Source organism: Artibeus jamaicensis, unplaced genomic scaffold (genome assembly GCF_021234435.1).
Source record: "Artibeus jamaicensis isolate MK-2021 breed Jamaican fruit bat unplaced genomic scaffold, CSHL_Jam_final contig_432, whole genome shotgun sequence".
Lineage (NCBI taxonomy): Eukaryota > Metazoa > Chordata > Mammalia > Chiroptera > Phyllostomidae > Artibeus > Artibeus jamaicensis.
This window is the reverse complement of record NW_026521828.1, coordinates 12,388,062-12,402,629: the sequence shown is the minus strand read 5'-3', so window position 1 is coordinate 12,402,629 and position 14,568 is coordinate 12,388,062. Positions and strand designations below refer to the sequence as shown.

General features: G+C 42.0%; 1 protein-coding gene across 2 annotated transcripts; it reads right to left on the bottom strand.

The window, feature by feature from the left end:
• Nucleotides 1-576: 576 nt before the first annotated feature.
• ZNF300 (zinc finger protein 300) lies at nucleotides 577-14,366 on the bottom strand. 2 transcript variants are annotated; one of them, XM_037161948.2, is made up of 6 exons: nucleotides 14,143-14,366; nucleotides 13,338-13,437; nucleotides 12,687-12,730; nucleotides 3,705-3,831; nucleotides 3,374-3,469; nucleotides 577-2,256 (listed from the first exon to the last, which is right to left on the bottom strand). In XM_037161948.2, the coding sequence occupies exons 2-6, from the start codon at nucleotides 13,366-13,368 to the stop codon at nucleotides 698-700; spliced, it is 1,857 nt and encodes a 618-aa protein (XP_037017843.2). In that variant the 5' UTR covers nucleotides 13,369-13,437; nucleotides 14,143-14,366; the 3' UTR covers nucleotides 577-697. The 2 variants fall into 2 exon arrangements, with proteins under 2 accessions (XP_037017843.2, XP_037017846.2); XM_037161951.2 differs by lacking the exon at nucleotides 13,338-13,437.
• Nucleotides 14,367-14,568: the final 202 nt, after the last annotated feature.

Sequence of the window (14,568 nt, the reverse complement as noted above, 5' to 3'; positions counted from 1 at the left end):
GTGGGTAAGGCAGGCTTGCCTGAGGTCACACTATCTGAATCGTTGAGCCAGGATTTAAACCCAAGACCATTTGGTTTTGCACCCAAGTCTTCCCCCCATTCCAAATCCCCAGTGGGGAAGAGGGAAAGAGAGACCTGGCCCAGAAGCATCAATTTCAAGGTCCAGGTAACTTCCAGAGATACAGGTGAACTTACACGTATGAGATAAGAAAACATAAATAGCACCTTTATTAAATTCGGTTAACCTACCTTTCCATCTTTATATAAGAATCTTACATGTAACTTTAGGGGTCAAGCTAAGCCCCTCCTTATAATGCAATTTCTGGGAACTGATTCTTCTTTTTTTACTCAAGCTTTCTTCATGTCCTTTATAAAGTATGGCTGGGCTGTATGGCCAAAATTATGATAAACCAATATTAGCAATTTCACAATGTCTGGTTATTATTACACAGTATGATAAAGAATATGTAACTTGATAACATTCTGTATACATAATTTGGTCTACTGATCATTCAAATCATAGGTTAAAAAGCTTCACATACCATGTTGATTTAATTTTCCATCATCTTTGCATCACGCTATAGATATGAACTCTCTTGTAAAATTTTACATATAATATGCTTTCCACAACCTTATCAAATTACTCAGGATTCTAGTATTTATTAAGGCTTGAGCTAATACTGAAGGTTTTTCTGCACTCAGTTCATTATGGTTTTGCCACTGTTGTGAATTCTCTGGTGCACGGTGAGCTGGGACTTCTGGATGAAGGCTTTCCCACACGCATTGCACCTATAGGGTCTTTCCCCGGTGTGAATTCTCTGATGTAAAACGAGGTCTGATTTCTGGGAAAAAGCCTTTCCACACTCAGCACATATGTAAGGCTTCTCTCCAGTATGAATGCGCTGGTGTCCTGGCAGGTGGGACTTCTGAGAGAAGGCTTTCCCACATTCAGTGCACACATAAGGCTTTTCCCCTGTGTGAATTCTCTGGTGCCCAATGAGATGTGACTTCTGACAGAAGGCCTTTCCACACTCACTGCACCTGTAGGGTTTCTCTCCAGTGTGTGTTCTCTGATGTATGATGAGCTGTGACTTGCGGGAGAAGGCCTTCCCGCATTCGGGACATGCGTAAGGTTTCTCCCCAGTGTGAACTAACTGATGTGTGATGAGTTCTGTCTTCCTGCTGAAGGCCTCCACACACTGCGCACACTTGTAGGGTTTCTCTCCAGTGTGGATCCTGTTGTGTATGATGAGGTGGGACTTCTCACAGAAGGCTTTCCCGCATTCGGCACACTCATATGGCTTCTCTCCAGTGTGAGTCCTGTGGTGGATGATTAGTTGTGACTTCTGGGAGAAGGCCTTCCCGCACTCTCTGCATTCGTAAGGCTTCTCCCCAGTGTGGATCCTCTGATGTATAATGAGGGGTGATTTCTGGGAGAAGGCTTTCCCACAGTCGGTACATGCATATGGTTTCTCCCCCGTGTGAACTCTCCGATGTATAATGAGGGATGATTTCTGAGAGAAGGCTTTTCCACATTCAGAACATTCATAAGGCTTCTCCCCAGTATGAGTTCTCTGATGGACAATGAGGTGAAATTTCTCACTGAAGGCTTTCCCACATGCACTACAATCATAAGGTTTCTCTCCACTATGAATTCGTTGATGTACAATAAGCTGTAACTTCTTAGCAAAGCCTTTTCCACATGTAATACATATACAGGTCTTCTCTTTAGTTGCAGTATCCTTATAATGAATAAGGGATCGTTTATTGATGAAAAGGTTTCCACACTGATTATCATCACAGGGTATTACTCCAGTTTGAATTTTCTCAATATCAGAACTGGACACATCATGGCTAAATGATTTTCCACATCCAAAACTCTCACCAGGGGTTTTTCTTGAACTAGTCTTATCAGAATGAGGTAGGTCAGTATTAGATTTCAAGTACATTTTAAATGCATCATAGTTACAGGGTATTTGTCTTGAAGTATCTGGCTCTATGAACTCTTCAAACATTGTCCCCAATGCATTATATTTATGGCCTGACTCCACAGTCACTGTCCTGTTACTGATAACTGTAACTTGACTGAAAAGTCTGTCTTGGTTTTCTGGACCTCTCTGCCATTGGCCATCACCTGGACATACTTTCAAAATGGAGCACAAAGAACCATCCTTTGTGACACCTTTCAGTGTCTTATTATGGAAGGAAAAAGACCCCAAAACACATGACTGGGGGTGGTCAAGGTGATGCTTCCTGTCTAAAGAAAAGAAAGATAAATGAAACAATCAGGAAGAGTACCTGACAGAGCAGAGAGGGTGAAACAAGTAACTGATGCAACACAAGTGGTGAACTCAGAAACAGGACGGGGACAGGCCATCTTGTGAGACTGCACAGCACACAGTGCGATCAGGTGAATGGAGAGACAAGGATGTCAGAGAGATACATTCACAAAAAAGCTAGACTTTAAGGAGACAGAAAACTATCTGTGTTATTATCACTCTGGCCTTGGATCATTATTCTAGAATCTTCCCAATTCCCCCACTTTCTGAATGAAAACACTTTTCACCTTTTGAATTCATTTATTTTATAAGTCGTTTGATACACACACACACACACACTCTCTCTCTCTCTCTCTCTCTCTCTCTCTCTGGTATTCAAAATACTTTAACTCTCCTTAGTCTAAATTTCTAATTAACAACCAACACAAACAACAGAAAAAAAATGGATTGTGATGTTATGGACTGAGTATCAGATTCGCACCAAAAATCTGACTTTGAACTACACGTATCAAATAAAACTAGCAAGGTTTTCCCAGAAGAGTCACATTCCCTAACTCACATACTCACCACCACCACCACATTCCAAGAGTGTGCCTTCACCCTCCGACTTCAGCATCATCAACACTAAACATCTTTCAAAGCAGCTAATGCTGCATGCTCTGAAAAATGCCTTCTCAAACTCCGTTGCATTTCTTTAGATTCTAATTTTCTCTTAACTTTTAAAAACAGTAACTATATGTGATATTTAATTTTGTACAGCCATGCACCTGGAAATCTTATCTTCTAAAGTACAACCTATGTGCCTTCTATTGCCTAGTTAACCTTTTCATAAAAGGTATTTATACATATATATACACATACATACATACATATATATGAAAGTGAAAATCAGCAAGAAATAGCTTCCCCTATAAAGATTCACAATTATGTAATTGATTATTAGTTGAATGCCTACCAAATTCTCAGCACAAGGGCAAAAAAGAGATTTCAATAAGGACAGAAACATAAGCTTCAGGCAAAATCAATTACATAAAACAAAACAAACAGACAAATTGATATTTCAATTCCCTTGTCTCCCATCTGCCTGATTTTTACCTGGAAAAAGCCAATTTGATATGTCTGTCTTTATGATCCATGGATCTTCTCCTTGTTCCAACTTGGAGATGACATCTGGTTTGGAAACTGGATGCCCTATTAAATGGAAAGGAGGAACTGGGCTACACGGCACTGAAGGAAGAAGAGAAGGTGCCGTTTAAGTCTGTAACGAAGTAGTCCAGTTGGCCCTCAGCACAGTAATGACCTCGATTTGCGAAGGTATGAAGATCATGGAAGTCATTTGGAAGTCAGGAACCACCGAACCACGGCAGCTGACAGGGAAAGGTATTTGACTGTATGAGTCTGAGTTACGCAGGGAAGCCATCCTTACCCATGGAGACCAGGTGGCTGTAGTTCTCCAGCATCACGTCCCTGTACAGGGTCCGCTGAGCAGGGTCCAGTTGCTGCCACTCCTCCTGGGTGAAATCCACAGCCACATCCTTGAATGATACTAACTCCTGTAACAGTATATTCCTGTTCAATCTGAAGTGATCATTCTTATTTCTACTATAGCATGCAATACTGTACCCACACCTACTTCTGTATCATGATATTTGGGAGAAACAATAAAAAATCCTTTCATTAGCAAGAAGAGCCAAACAGATCAGGAAAACAGAAGCGGTAAGTCACAAAATGCCTACCTGATCTAAATAGTAATTTAATATGGGATAAGGGCAGCATTCAAATAACCAGGAAGAAAGTGATTATTCAATGAATAGTACTGCAAAAACTGGACAGTCAACTGGAAAAGAATAATGTGGAATACGTGTTACAGGCTAATTGGTGTCCCCTGAAAACTTCTATGTTGAAATCCTAACCCTCAGTGCCTCAGAAAGTCACCTTATTTGGAAATAGGTCATTGCAGACGTGAGTCCTTATATGGTATCATTAGGGCGGACTCTAATACAATATGACTGATGTCCATATATGTGTTGGGAACTGCCCTGTCTGTTTTTAGGAGCTGTAACCCACCCTCCCCCACCCCCCGCCATGGCTAAGGCTGAGTGAGCGACCTTGGGACCATAAGCCACTAAGGAGACAAAGCTTATTTCCCTGGCAGGAGTGCCACTTCTGCTCCTTTTTTCCATAACTGGCCCCCAATGCTTGATCAGTTAGCCAATGATGGGTAAGATTCCCCAAGGGGGGAACGACCTAAGACAGGCATGATCACGTGGAGGCCCCAGGGAAGGACTTGGGGGGCTATGGAGAAAGGGGGTGATGAACCCTTGCCCCTGGGCTTTGACGAAGCCTGAGTCCTCATTTCTCCTAATTCCTTGGCTATCTTGCCTCCTCTGCCTGGCTTAAGCCTGAAACAATGACAGAGGGCAATGCAGCCCTGTGGTGGAAAGGGCAGTCTCCCCGGGTGATCTGGCCTGAGAAAGGATATGTAAAATCCTGTGAAGCCTGCTTTGCTAAGCATGCTCTTAGTTAAATGATAAAGGCCCAAGCAGGAAATTAGTTTGTTTCCTAAAGTTTTGTAGCCTCTTAGATGATAGACCCTGACTCAGAAGAAGCCCTAATAGTTCTCTGTATGCTATCTACTGTTTGATCTTACTGCCTGACAATGATTAATGAGATGTACCTGTATTCCTGCACAAATTAAACCCAATAAAAGCCTGTCTAGGCAAGGGTCAGTGCACTCCCCCCTTGAGAGAGTGGCCATGCCGCCCCTTTTCCTCCACAGGACTTGATAGTCCGTGTAAACTTGTCTCATGTCTCATCCATGACACCGCAGGCACTGGGAGCCAGTGCATGCATCACATAATGGGAGAAATTTGAAGAGACGGACAGACAGGGAGAGAAGATGATATGAAGAGACACAGGAGAGCATGGTCATCTATGATCCAAGGAGAGAGCCCTGGAAAGATCCTCCCTCATGGCCCTTTAGAGGAACCAATCCTACTGACACGGTGAACTTTGACTTCCAGCCCTTGAAGCTGTGAGAGGATAAATGCCTGCTGTTGAATCCACTGTACTTTGTACTTCGTCATGGCAGCCCTTGCAAACCGATACGCCATATCTTATGTCTTAAAAAACAGAAAGAATATGGTCTGGATGGAGCAAATATCTTAACTGTAAAAAATACCCAAGACCACAAGAGTAATGAAACAAAATGATTTTGTGTTAATAATTACTTTTTCACTATAACATTTAGAGAATCACAGAATGTCAAAGTTCTTGAAGATCATAATCTACATCTCCTCATTTTATAAAAAAGTACTCTAGCTTCTCCTAAATCTAACAGTTCTACTATATATATACTCAATAGCTAGTAATATAATGAAATATATCAGCTGAAATAGAAATACCGAAGAACGAACTTAGAAATGTGCAGAAAACATTCATGAAAAAAGCCCCCTACAACAAATTATTGACACGGCATTAAATAAAGGCCATGGGTAAGTGTGGAGCCAAAAAAATGCTTCTGGAGGTGAAAGTGACTTTTAACTATGTCATCATTATGTCCACAGTAGTTGTCATCTAATAGGCGTTAAGTGAGCTGTATTATTATTATTTTTTTTAACATTTTTTATTGATTATGCCATTACATTTGTTCTATTCCCCCCCTCCGTTCCCCTCCACCCTGCACACCCCTCCCCCACCATTCCCCCCTTTAGTTCATGAACACGTGTCTCAAGTTCTTTAGATTGTGTACTTCCCCTACTATTCTTACCCTCCCCCCATCTATTTTCTATCTACTGTCTATGTTACTTATTTTCTGTACCTTCTCCCCCCTTCTCCTTCTCCTACTACCCTGATGCTAATCTTCCACGTGATCTTCATTTCTATGGTTCACTCCTGATCTAGCTGTCCTCTTAATTTGCTTTTGTTTTAAGTGTGGTTGTTGATAACTGTGAGTTTGCTGTCCTTTCATTGTTCATATTTTTTATCTTCTTTCTCTTAGGTAAGTCCCTTTAACATTTCATATAATAAGGGCTTGGTGATGATGAACTCCTTGAATTTGATCTTATCTGAGAAGCACTTTATCTGCCCTTCCATTCTAAATGAAAGCAGCTTTGCAGGATAGAGCAATCTTGGATGTAGGTCTTTGGTTTTCATGACTTGGAATACCTCTTTCCAGCCCCTTCTTGCCTGTAAAGGTCTCTTTTGAGAAATCTGCTGACAGTCTGATGGGAACTCCTTTGTAGGTGACTATCCCCTTATCTCTTGCTGCTTCTAGGATTCTCTCCTTCATTTTAATCTTGGCTAATGTAATTATGATGTGCCTTGGTGTGTTCCTTCTTGGGTCCAACTTCTTTGGGACTCTCTGAGCTTCCTGGATTTCCTGGAAGTCTATTTCCTTTGCCAGATTGGGGAAATTCTCCTTTATTATTTGTTCAAATAAGTGTTCCACTTGTGGCTGTTCCTCTTCCCCTTCTGGTACCCCTATAATTGGGATGTTGGAACGTTTAAAGATGTCCTGGAGGTTCCTAAGCCTCTCCTCATTTTTTTGAATTCTTGTTTCTTCATTCTTTTCTGTTTGGTCATTTTTTCCTTCCTTCTGGTCTACTCCCTTGATTTGAGTCCCAGTCTCCTTTCCATTACTTTTGGTTTCCTGTGCATTACCATTTATTTCAATTAGTTTAGCTTTCATATGTTTCTCTAATTTGTGACTAAAATCAACCAGTTCTGTGAGGATCCTGATCACCAGTGTTTTGAACTGTGCATCAGATAGTTTGGCTATTTCCTCATCACTTAGATTTATTGGCTCTGGGGCTCTGAGTTGTTCTTGAACCATTTTTGGTCTGTTGGTGCCTTTAAGTATGAGGAGTGGAGCCTTACTTGTTTACCAGGGCGGGGCCACCCAGGTGGCTGGTTTGTGATGCTGTATGTGGGGGCGGGGTCAGAGAGGGAGCAATGGTGGTCCTCTCCGCTTGCCCAGTCCGTCCCGCCACTCGCCCCGGCCTGTTTATCCGAGTGGAACTGTGCGAGCCTGCTGCCCTGTGCCATGCGGTCTCAATGCTCACCTCTTCACTGGTTTATCTGCACGCAAATGCACGGCCAACCACAGACAGCCAGCCGTGCCTCTTCCCTGTGTGCTCCGGTAGCTAGCCCGCACCTGTGATCCATGCCTTCAGCTGCTTGCGCACCACCCGGTCGGGGATCTTTTTGGTCAACCCGCTCCGCTGCTGGCTTCGCCCCTCTTACCAGTTTAGCTGAGCATTTCGTTGTTTTTGGACTCCGTATTGTCGATTTTCTGTGTGGTTTGGTTATGTTTATTGTTGTTAAAAATTTGTTGTTCTTAGATTTGGTTGTGCGTGGACGCAAGGTGTTTCCACCTACGCCTCCATCTTGGCGGAAGTCTCCAATATTGAGCTGTATTATTTTAAACTATTTGTCAGGTTCTCTCTTAAATATTCCATCATTAACAAATATTACTTTCAGAATGAAAACAAATTAAATACTGTTTCAAATATCAAGAGTCTGCTGCCGACAAAGCCTCCTCTGGACCCATCCTTGAATACACAGTCTCATTTCAATCTTATGGTTTCACTCATCTCGCACCAAGTCCCATATTCAGATCGTCAAGCCGCCAAGCATTCAGTTTATCCTCCTAGCAACTCGATTAATGTTCCTATTTTACTTTTGAGAAAGCTGAGGATTACAATGCTTCGGAACTGCCTGCCAGAGGCTACACAGTGAATACATGGTTGATTCGAACTTAGATTTAAAAGCAAGTGCTCTGATTCAATAGCTTGGGTTCCTGACCACTGTCTCCTTGATACTGTAAACAAGACTTCTATGTTTTATGACTTCTATGTTTTTCCTTGGTCTCGTGTCTATATGTCAGTGTTGATTTCCACACTGTTCACCCCACTGTTCTCCCTCGTTCCTCTCAGAAAAGAACAATGCCTAAATGTTCCTGAGATACTCCACAGCTAGCCAGTGCATACGACATATATTGGGTACCCAAGAAATGTTTGCTACAGAGGAATGAGTGAAGATTATACAGACTAAAAGAAGGTTCATTTTAAGTTAAAAATACTTTTGTGCATCAGTCAATTTTATTCTTTTGATCTGAAGAACAATAACATGAAAAAGAAATATGGAATGTAGAAGAAATCTATTCTGATAGAAAACTTTATATGAGTAGATATAATTCTAACATTGTGGTTTTGTTTTATTATTGATACTTAAATGGTTCAGTTAACTAAATATGTATAAATCTTGTTACTTTTGGGAAACATGCATAATCATTGAGAAATTGTACTTTTGTCATCTACAAATAATTTTTACAACTTAGATGACTGGGAGAATGGAAAAAATGGGGAAAATGAGTACAAAACTTAGAATAGTCAAGTTCAAAAAGTGGTTTTCAATAATATATATTTATCTCAATATATCCAAACTGTGATTTTAAACATGTAATCAGTCTCTAAATTACTAGAGAGTTAAAACTATATCTTCAAGATCCAGCACGTACTTTATACTTTAAGCACATTTCAGTTCAGACAGGCCAATTTCAAGTGCTCGATAACTGCATGTGGCTGAGGGCTCTGAGTTGGACACATGGCTCTAAAGTTATGACATCCAAGAAGGAAAAAAATGTATCTTTTCACAAGAGAACTCAGTCATTAAACTCTACTATGAAATATACATAAGGACTTCTAATACAAAAGCTGACTGAAAGATTGACAATTATAATGATGATACAATAACAACAGCTAACACATAAATACAGAACAAACCATCCCCAGTTACATAGTTCTAGGCATGGTTGTTTTTTTCCCCACTTAATTCTCACAACAATCCTATGAGGATTATATACTCCATTTCACAGACAAGGAAACAATCCCAGTCAACCAGGCCACAAGGAAATATTACACATTTGCTTGAATAATAAAGGAGAATGCTAGGTACTGGCATGGGAAGTTATTAAAAATGTACACAAAAATCATGCCCTGGCTGGTATGGTTCAGTGGATTGAGTGCCAGCCTGTGAACCAAAGAGTCGCTGGTTCGATTCCCAGTCAGGGAACATGCCTGGGTTGTGGAAGAGGTCCCCAGTAGGGGGCACTCAAGAGACATCCACACACAGATGTTTCTCTCCCTCTCTTTCTCCCTTCCTTCCCCTCTCCAAAAATTTTAAAAAAAAAATCTTAAAAAAAGGTACACAAAAATCTTTACATTGGACAATGGAGTTAAAAATCATGTTGCAGACAGAATGTTTATTTATTTATTTATTTTTTAAATATATTTTATTGATTATGCCATTACAGTTCTATTTCCCCCTTCATTCCCCTCCACCCTGCACACCCCTCCCCCACCATTTCCCCCTTTAGTTTATGACCACGTGTCTCAAGTTCTTTAGATTCTATTATTTTCCATACTATTCTTGCCCTCCCCCCTATCTATTTTCTACCTACCGTCTATGCTACCTATTTTCTGTACCTTCCCACGCTTCTCCTTCTCCCACTCCCCTGTTGCTAACCCTCCATGTGATCTTCATTTCTATGGTTCTGCTCCTGATCTAGCTGTCCTCTTAGTTTGTTTTTGTTTTAGGTGTGGTTCTTAGTAACTGTGAGTTTGTAGTCCTTTCACTGTTCATATTTTTTATCTTCTTTCTCTTAGGTAAGTCCCTTTAACATTTCATATAATAGGGGCTTGATGATGATGAACTCCTTGAATTTGGTCTTATCTGAGAAGCACTTTATCTGCCCTTCCATTCTAAATGAAAGCTTTGCTGAATAGAGCAATCTTGGATGTAGGTCTTTGGATTTCATGACTTGGAATACCTCTTTCCAGCCCCTTCTTGCCTGTAAGGTCTCTTTTGAGAAATCTGCTGACAGTCTGATGGGAACTCCTTTGTAGGTGACTATCCCCTTATCTCTTGCTGCTTCTAGGATTCTCTCCTTCATTTGAATCTTGGCTAATGTAATTATGATGTGCCTTGGTGTGTTCCTTCTTGGGTCCAACTTCTTTGGGACTTTTTGAACTTCCTGGATTCCCTGGAAGTCTATTTCCTTTGCCAGATTGGGGAAATTCTCCTTTATTATTTGTTCAAATAAGTGTTCCACTTGTGGCTGTTCCTCTTCCCCTTCTGGTACCCCTATAATTCAAATGTTGGAACGTTTAAAGATGTCCTGGAGGTTCCTAAGCCTCTCCTCATTTTTTTGAATTCTTGTTTCTTCATCCTTTTCTGTTTAGTCATTTTTTTCCTCTTTCTGGTCCACTCCTTTGATTTGAGTCCCAGTTTCCTTTCCATTACTATTCCTGTGCATTACCATTCATTTCAATTAGTTTAGCTTTCATATGTTTCTCTAATTTGTGACTAAAATCAACCAGTTCTGTGAGCATCCTGATCACCAGTGTTTCCAACTGTGCACCTGAAAATTTGGCTATTTTTTTGTCGGTTCTGGGGCTCTGAGTTGTTCTTGAGCCATGTTTTTATCTGTTTGTGCCTGTTACGTATGAGGAGGTGTTCACCGGGGCAGGGCCACCCAAGTCGCTGGTATGTGACGCTGTATGTGGGGGCGGGGTCAGAGAGGGACAATGGCGGTCCCCTCTGCCACTTTCTGCCACTGGGGCCTGCACGGTCTGTCTCACTGCTTCGCTCCTTCACCGGTTTATCTGCACACGAATGTGTGACTGTGGTCACCCCTCAGTGGGCCCACCGCCTTGCACCCTCAGTGGGTCCACCCGCTACTACACACCTGGGATCTGCCTACGGCGCCTGGGTTGCGCGCCTGGTTCAGTCCGGTGGATCTTTCCTGCCCGACCCCACTCTGCTGCTGGCTCTACCCCTCTTACCAGTTTGGCTGAAGGGTTCGTTATTGTCAGACTTCCGTGTAGTTCAATTTTCTGTGGTTTGGCTTCATTTTTGTTGCTAAAACTGTTGTTTTTAAACTTGGTTGTGTGCCAGAGTATCGCGGTTCGATTCCCAGTCAGGGCACATGCCTGGGTTGCAGGCCAGTTCCCAGCAAGGGGACTCACGAGAGGCAACCACACATTGATGTTTCTCTCCCACTCTTTCTCCTTCCCTTCCCCTCTCTCTAAAAGTAAATAAATAAAATATTTTTAAAAAATAAAATAAAATAAACTTGGTTGTGTGAGAAGGCGCAGTGCTTCCACCTACGCCTCCATCTTGACGGAAGTCCAGACAGAATGTTTACTGTGACATTATTTTTCCCAAAAAAGTACGAGAGTACTTTTATGTACTCACATATTTGTACTTTCACATATACACACTTGCAGTTATATGCATATCATAAAAGGTTTGGAAGGTTAAAAACAGATGATTAAAGCTGCTATGTCAGGAGGAGGGTGGTTTAAAGGTTAAAGATCTCCTAGCTTTTAATTTTTATCTTTTTATATAGTTTAGAATTTTTGTACCATGTATATAGCAAAGGTTGACAAGGAGAAAAATGTAATACAGACTGTTAAAAAAAGGAGGAGCAGGGAAGGAACCAGCCTGGAGTTGAACAGCAATCCTACAAAACCATGGCCAGGACGAGAAGCATGGGGGTCCTGGCTCTCTGGACTTTTGACAGATAATTATAACTTAAGAACTGCTTTTTGAGAGAAATATATTTTTTGGAAGACTATTTAAAATGTACGCATCCTATGTTCTCTAGATTTTACCAGTGGATGAAGCAGACAACAGAAGCCTCTGCAATCAATCTGGTCCTCTAAAGCAGAGGTCAACAAATTTTTCAGTAAAGCATATGTTTTCATCATTGCAGGTCATGTGGTCCCTATTGTACTTACCCAACCCAGCCACTGGGGCGTAAAAACAGACCCAGACAATACGCAAACAAAAGGCATGACTGTGCTGCCAAATAAAAGTTGCTTATAAAGCGCTGGGTTTGGCCCACAGGCAACAGTTTGATGCCCCTAGCTCAAAAAGAGAAAGCTCAAGGAGTTTGGCTCTGACACTGATCCCTTCCCTCTAGAAAAGAGCATTTTATGATACAGCTACAAGAAATCTACTACCCCATTTACCACAGGAATGAATGTTGGTGAGAACACTGTACGCCATCATCTAAACAAAGACCTACTACAGGCAGTTTTAGCCATATATGGCTAGAAATGATCTCTTCCCATGGGAAATGTATCTGCTTTCTCTTTAGAGGATTGCAAATCATGTAACTGACATCTGCAAGAAAGATCAGAAAAATTGGTACCTCAATTTTTTAAAATGGCTCAGGCCAGGTTATCTACATTGTAACCTAGCAACTCTTTCTAGGTCCTGATCTTTATTTTGGCTATTGTACCTTTTCCCTAATCCAAATTTTAGCTCTTTTTACTTTTCCATTTGATTGTATGGAAAACCAGGGAGGCAATTTAAAAAATTAAAAACAAAAGCAACTCACCTGGGATTTCATCGTTTTCTGCTGTCTTCTCAAAGGACAGATGCCTGACAAAGCAAAATCAGTGATTGGAAAGACGTTTTCATGGACTAGACACAGACTGCAGCTTCCACATCCACCCGTCTAGAAACCACACCCACTAGTCTAGAAACCACACCCACCAAAAGTGGGGGGGTGCGGGTTGGGGGGGATGACAGGCCAACCTGGGGAGATGGCTGCTTGGCCCTTACAGACCAGTCAGCAAGCACATGCACAGGAAGTCCTCTTGTGACTATACTATGGGCATACAGAGCTCATGCAAGGTTTTTGAATTGTATGGATGTAAAGATGTTACATGTTTTACTAACAACTTACTTTCCCCCTTTGAACCAGCCATTATATTTGTAAACAGCTGTCACAAGGCCATACACATGTATAGATCTGCAAACTGTAGATGGAGTTCCCTGGCAATTAGAATGGCAATGACCAAATGGAAAACTAAGAAATGTATTCCTTTATTCCTCAGGAAAAACCAGCAGCTGAATTCCCATCCTCTATTATATTTTCCCTCAACACAGTAAACTCTCCTGATAATCCACATTCATAGACCTAAATGTTAATTTTGAGATGTTTTCTGTTTAAATGTTTCTTGTGTCAGTGGAGGAAGGTACATACTTGGTAAATTTTTCTCAGTCCCTGGAGTCATGCAGACAGGACTGAACTGGTTCAGAGGAAGTGAGTGTTCCCATGACAGAAAGACCTTATCAAGACAGATCTGGAAGGACACAATCCGAAAATATAATCATACTAATCTCCGGGCGCCCAGCAGGTGCTCAATAAATGTTTCTTGAATGAAATATAAAATGATTTCAATAAGCTTAGAAAGAGGTAAGACTAAAAATCACACTTTTCATAATAATCCTATCGTTTTGGTTTGGTGTTATTTTAAAATAGTCATTTCTGGTACTTCACTTCATTAAGGAGTACCAGATTAAGGGCATAATAATGGCTCCAAAGGGAGGTTGACCTTTAAAAACCCAACAGTTGCCTATGACCAATGAAAGTTTTAATGTGTGTAAAAACCTTTCCCAATAAATTGGAGCTCATCATAATGATGACTGCTCCCTCCAAGTCGCTGAATCCTCGGGCCTGTGGACCCCACACCCGACAGAACTCGCCTATGCCCATCACATCAATGACCACCACGTGGATGCCCCCCCCATCATTTCGACCTCAGCCCCCGCACCCATCACCGACCCTAGTCATCCCTATCAGCGTGTTCCCCTAGGTGCCATTTCTGACCGTACAGACAACCCCAACACTGGCACATCACTCCCCAATTACTACTCTCACACCATCCCTGCCTCCCCAAATGAACCCAGCACCAATCCCACATTCCTTCTCCACCATGACTTCTTAAACCTCCAGTCACTGACCTCTACAGACCGCTCCCTTCCCACTGCCGATCCAAGACACTCACCGCACAAATGACAGCCTTCTGACCTGCGGTTCCGTTATCGGGTCCCGAAACGCTGGTCAAAGCTTAACTGGGGACAGCTGTCATATCCATAGTAGTGAACTCTTGCGCTCCCTGTCCGGGAGAGCAGAGCGCGGGGCTTCTGAGCTTGCGCTGATTCCTGCTGGGTGGTTCCGACTACTCCGCTTCTTCGGCGGCTTTGTTCAGGAGGCAGTGTGGCCGCCGCCACGCACTGTTTATAAATGGGAGCCGCCATATTGAGTGCCCGTGTAGTTCCGTACAGGCAGGAATCTTTTTACTGGGAGCCTGTGGTTGGGCTGCACCATCGGCTGGCGACAGGAAGGGAGAAGGGAGAGAAGTTGGAAAGGAGGATTGTACCAACCAATAAGGACAAGCTTTGTAGAGAGACTTTACAAAAGCACTGGGAAG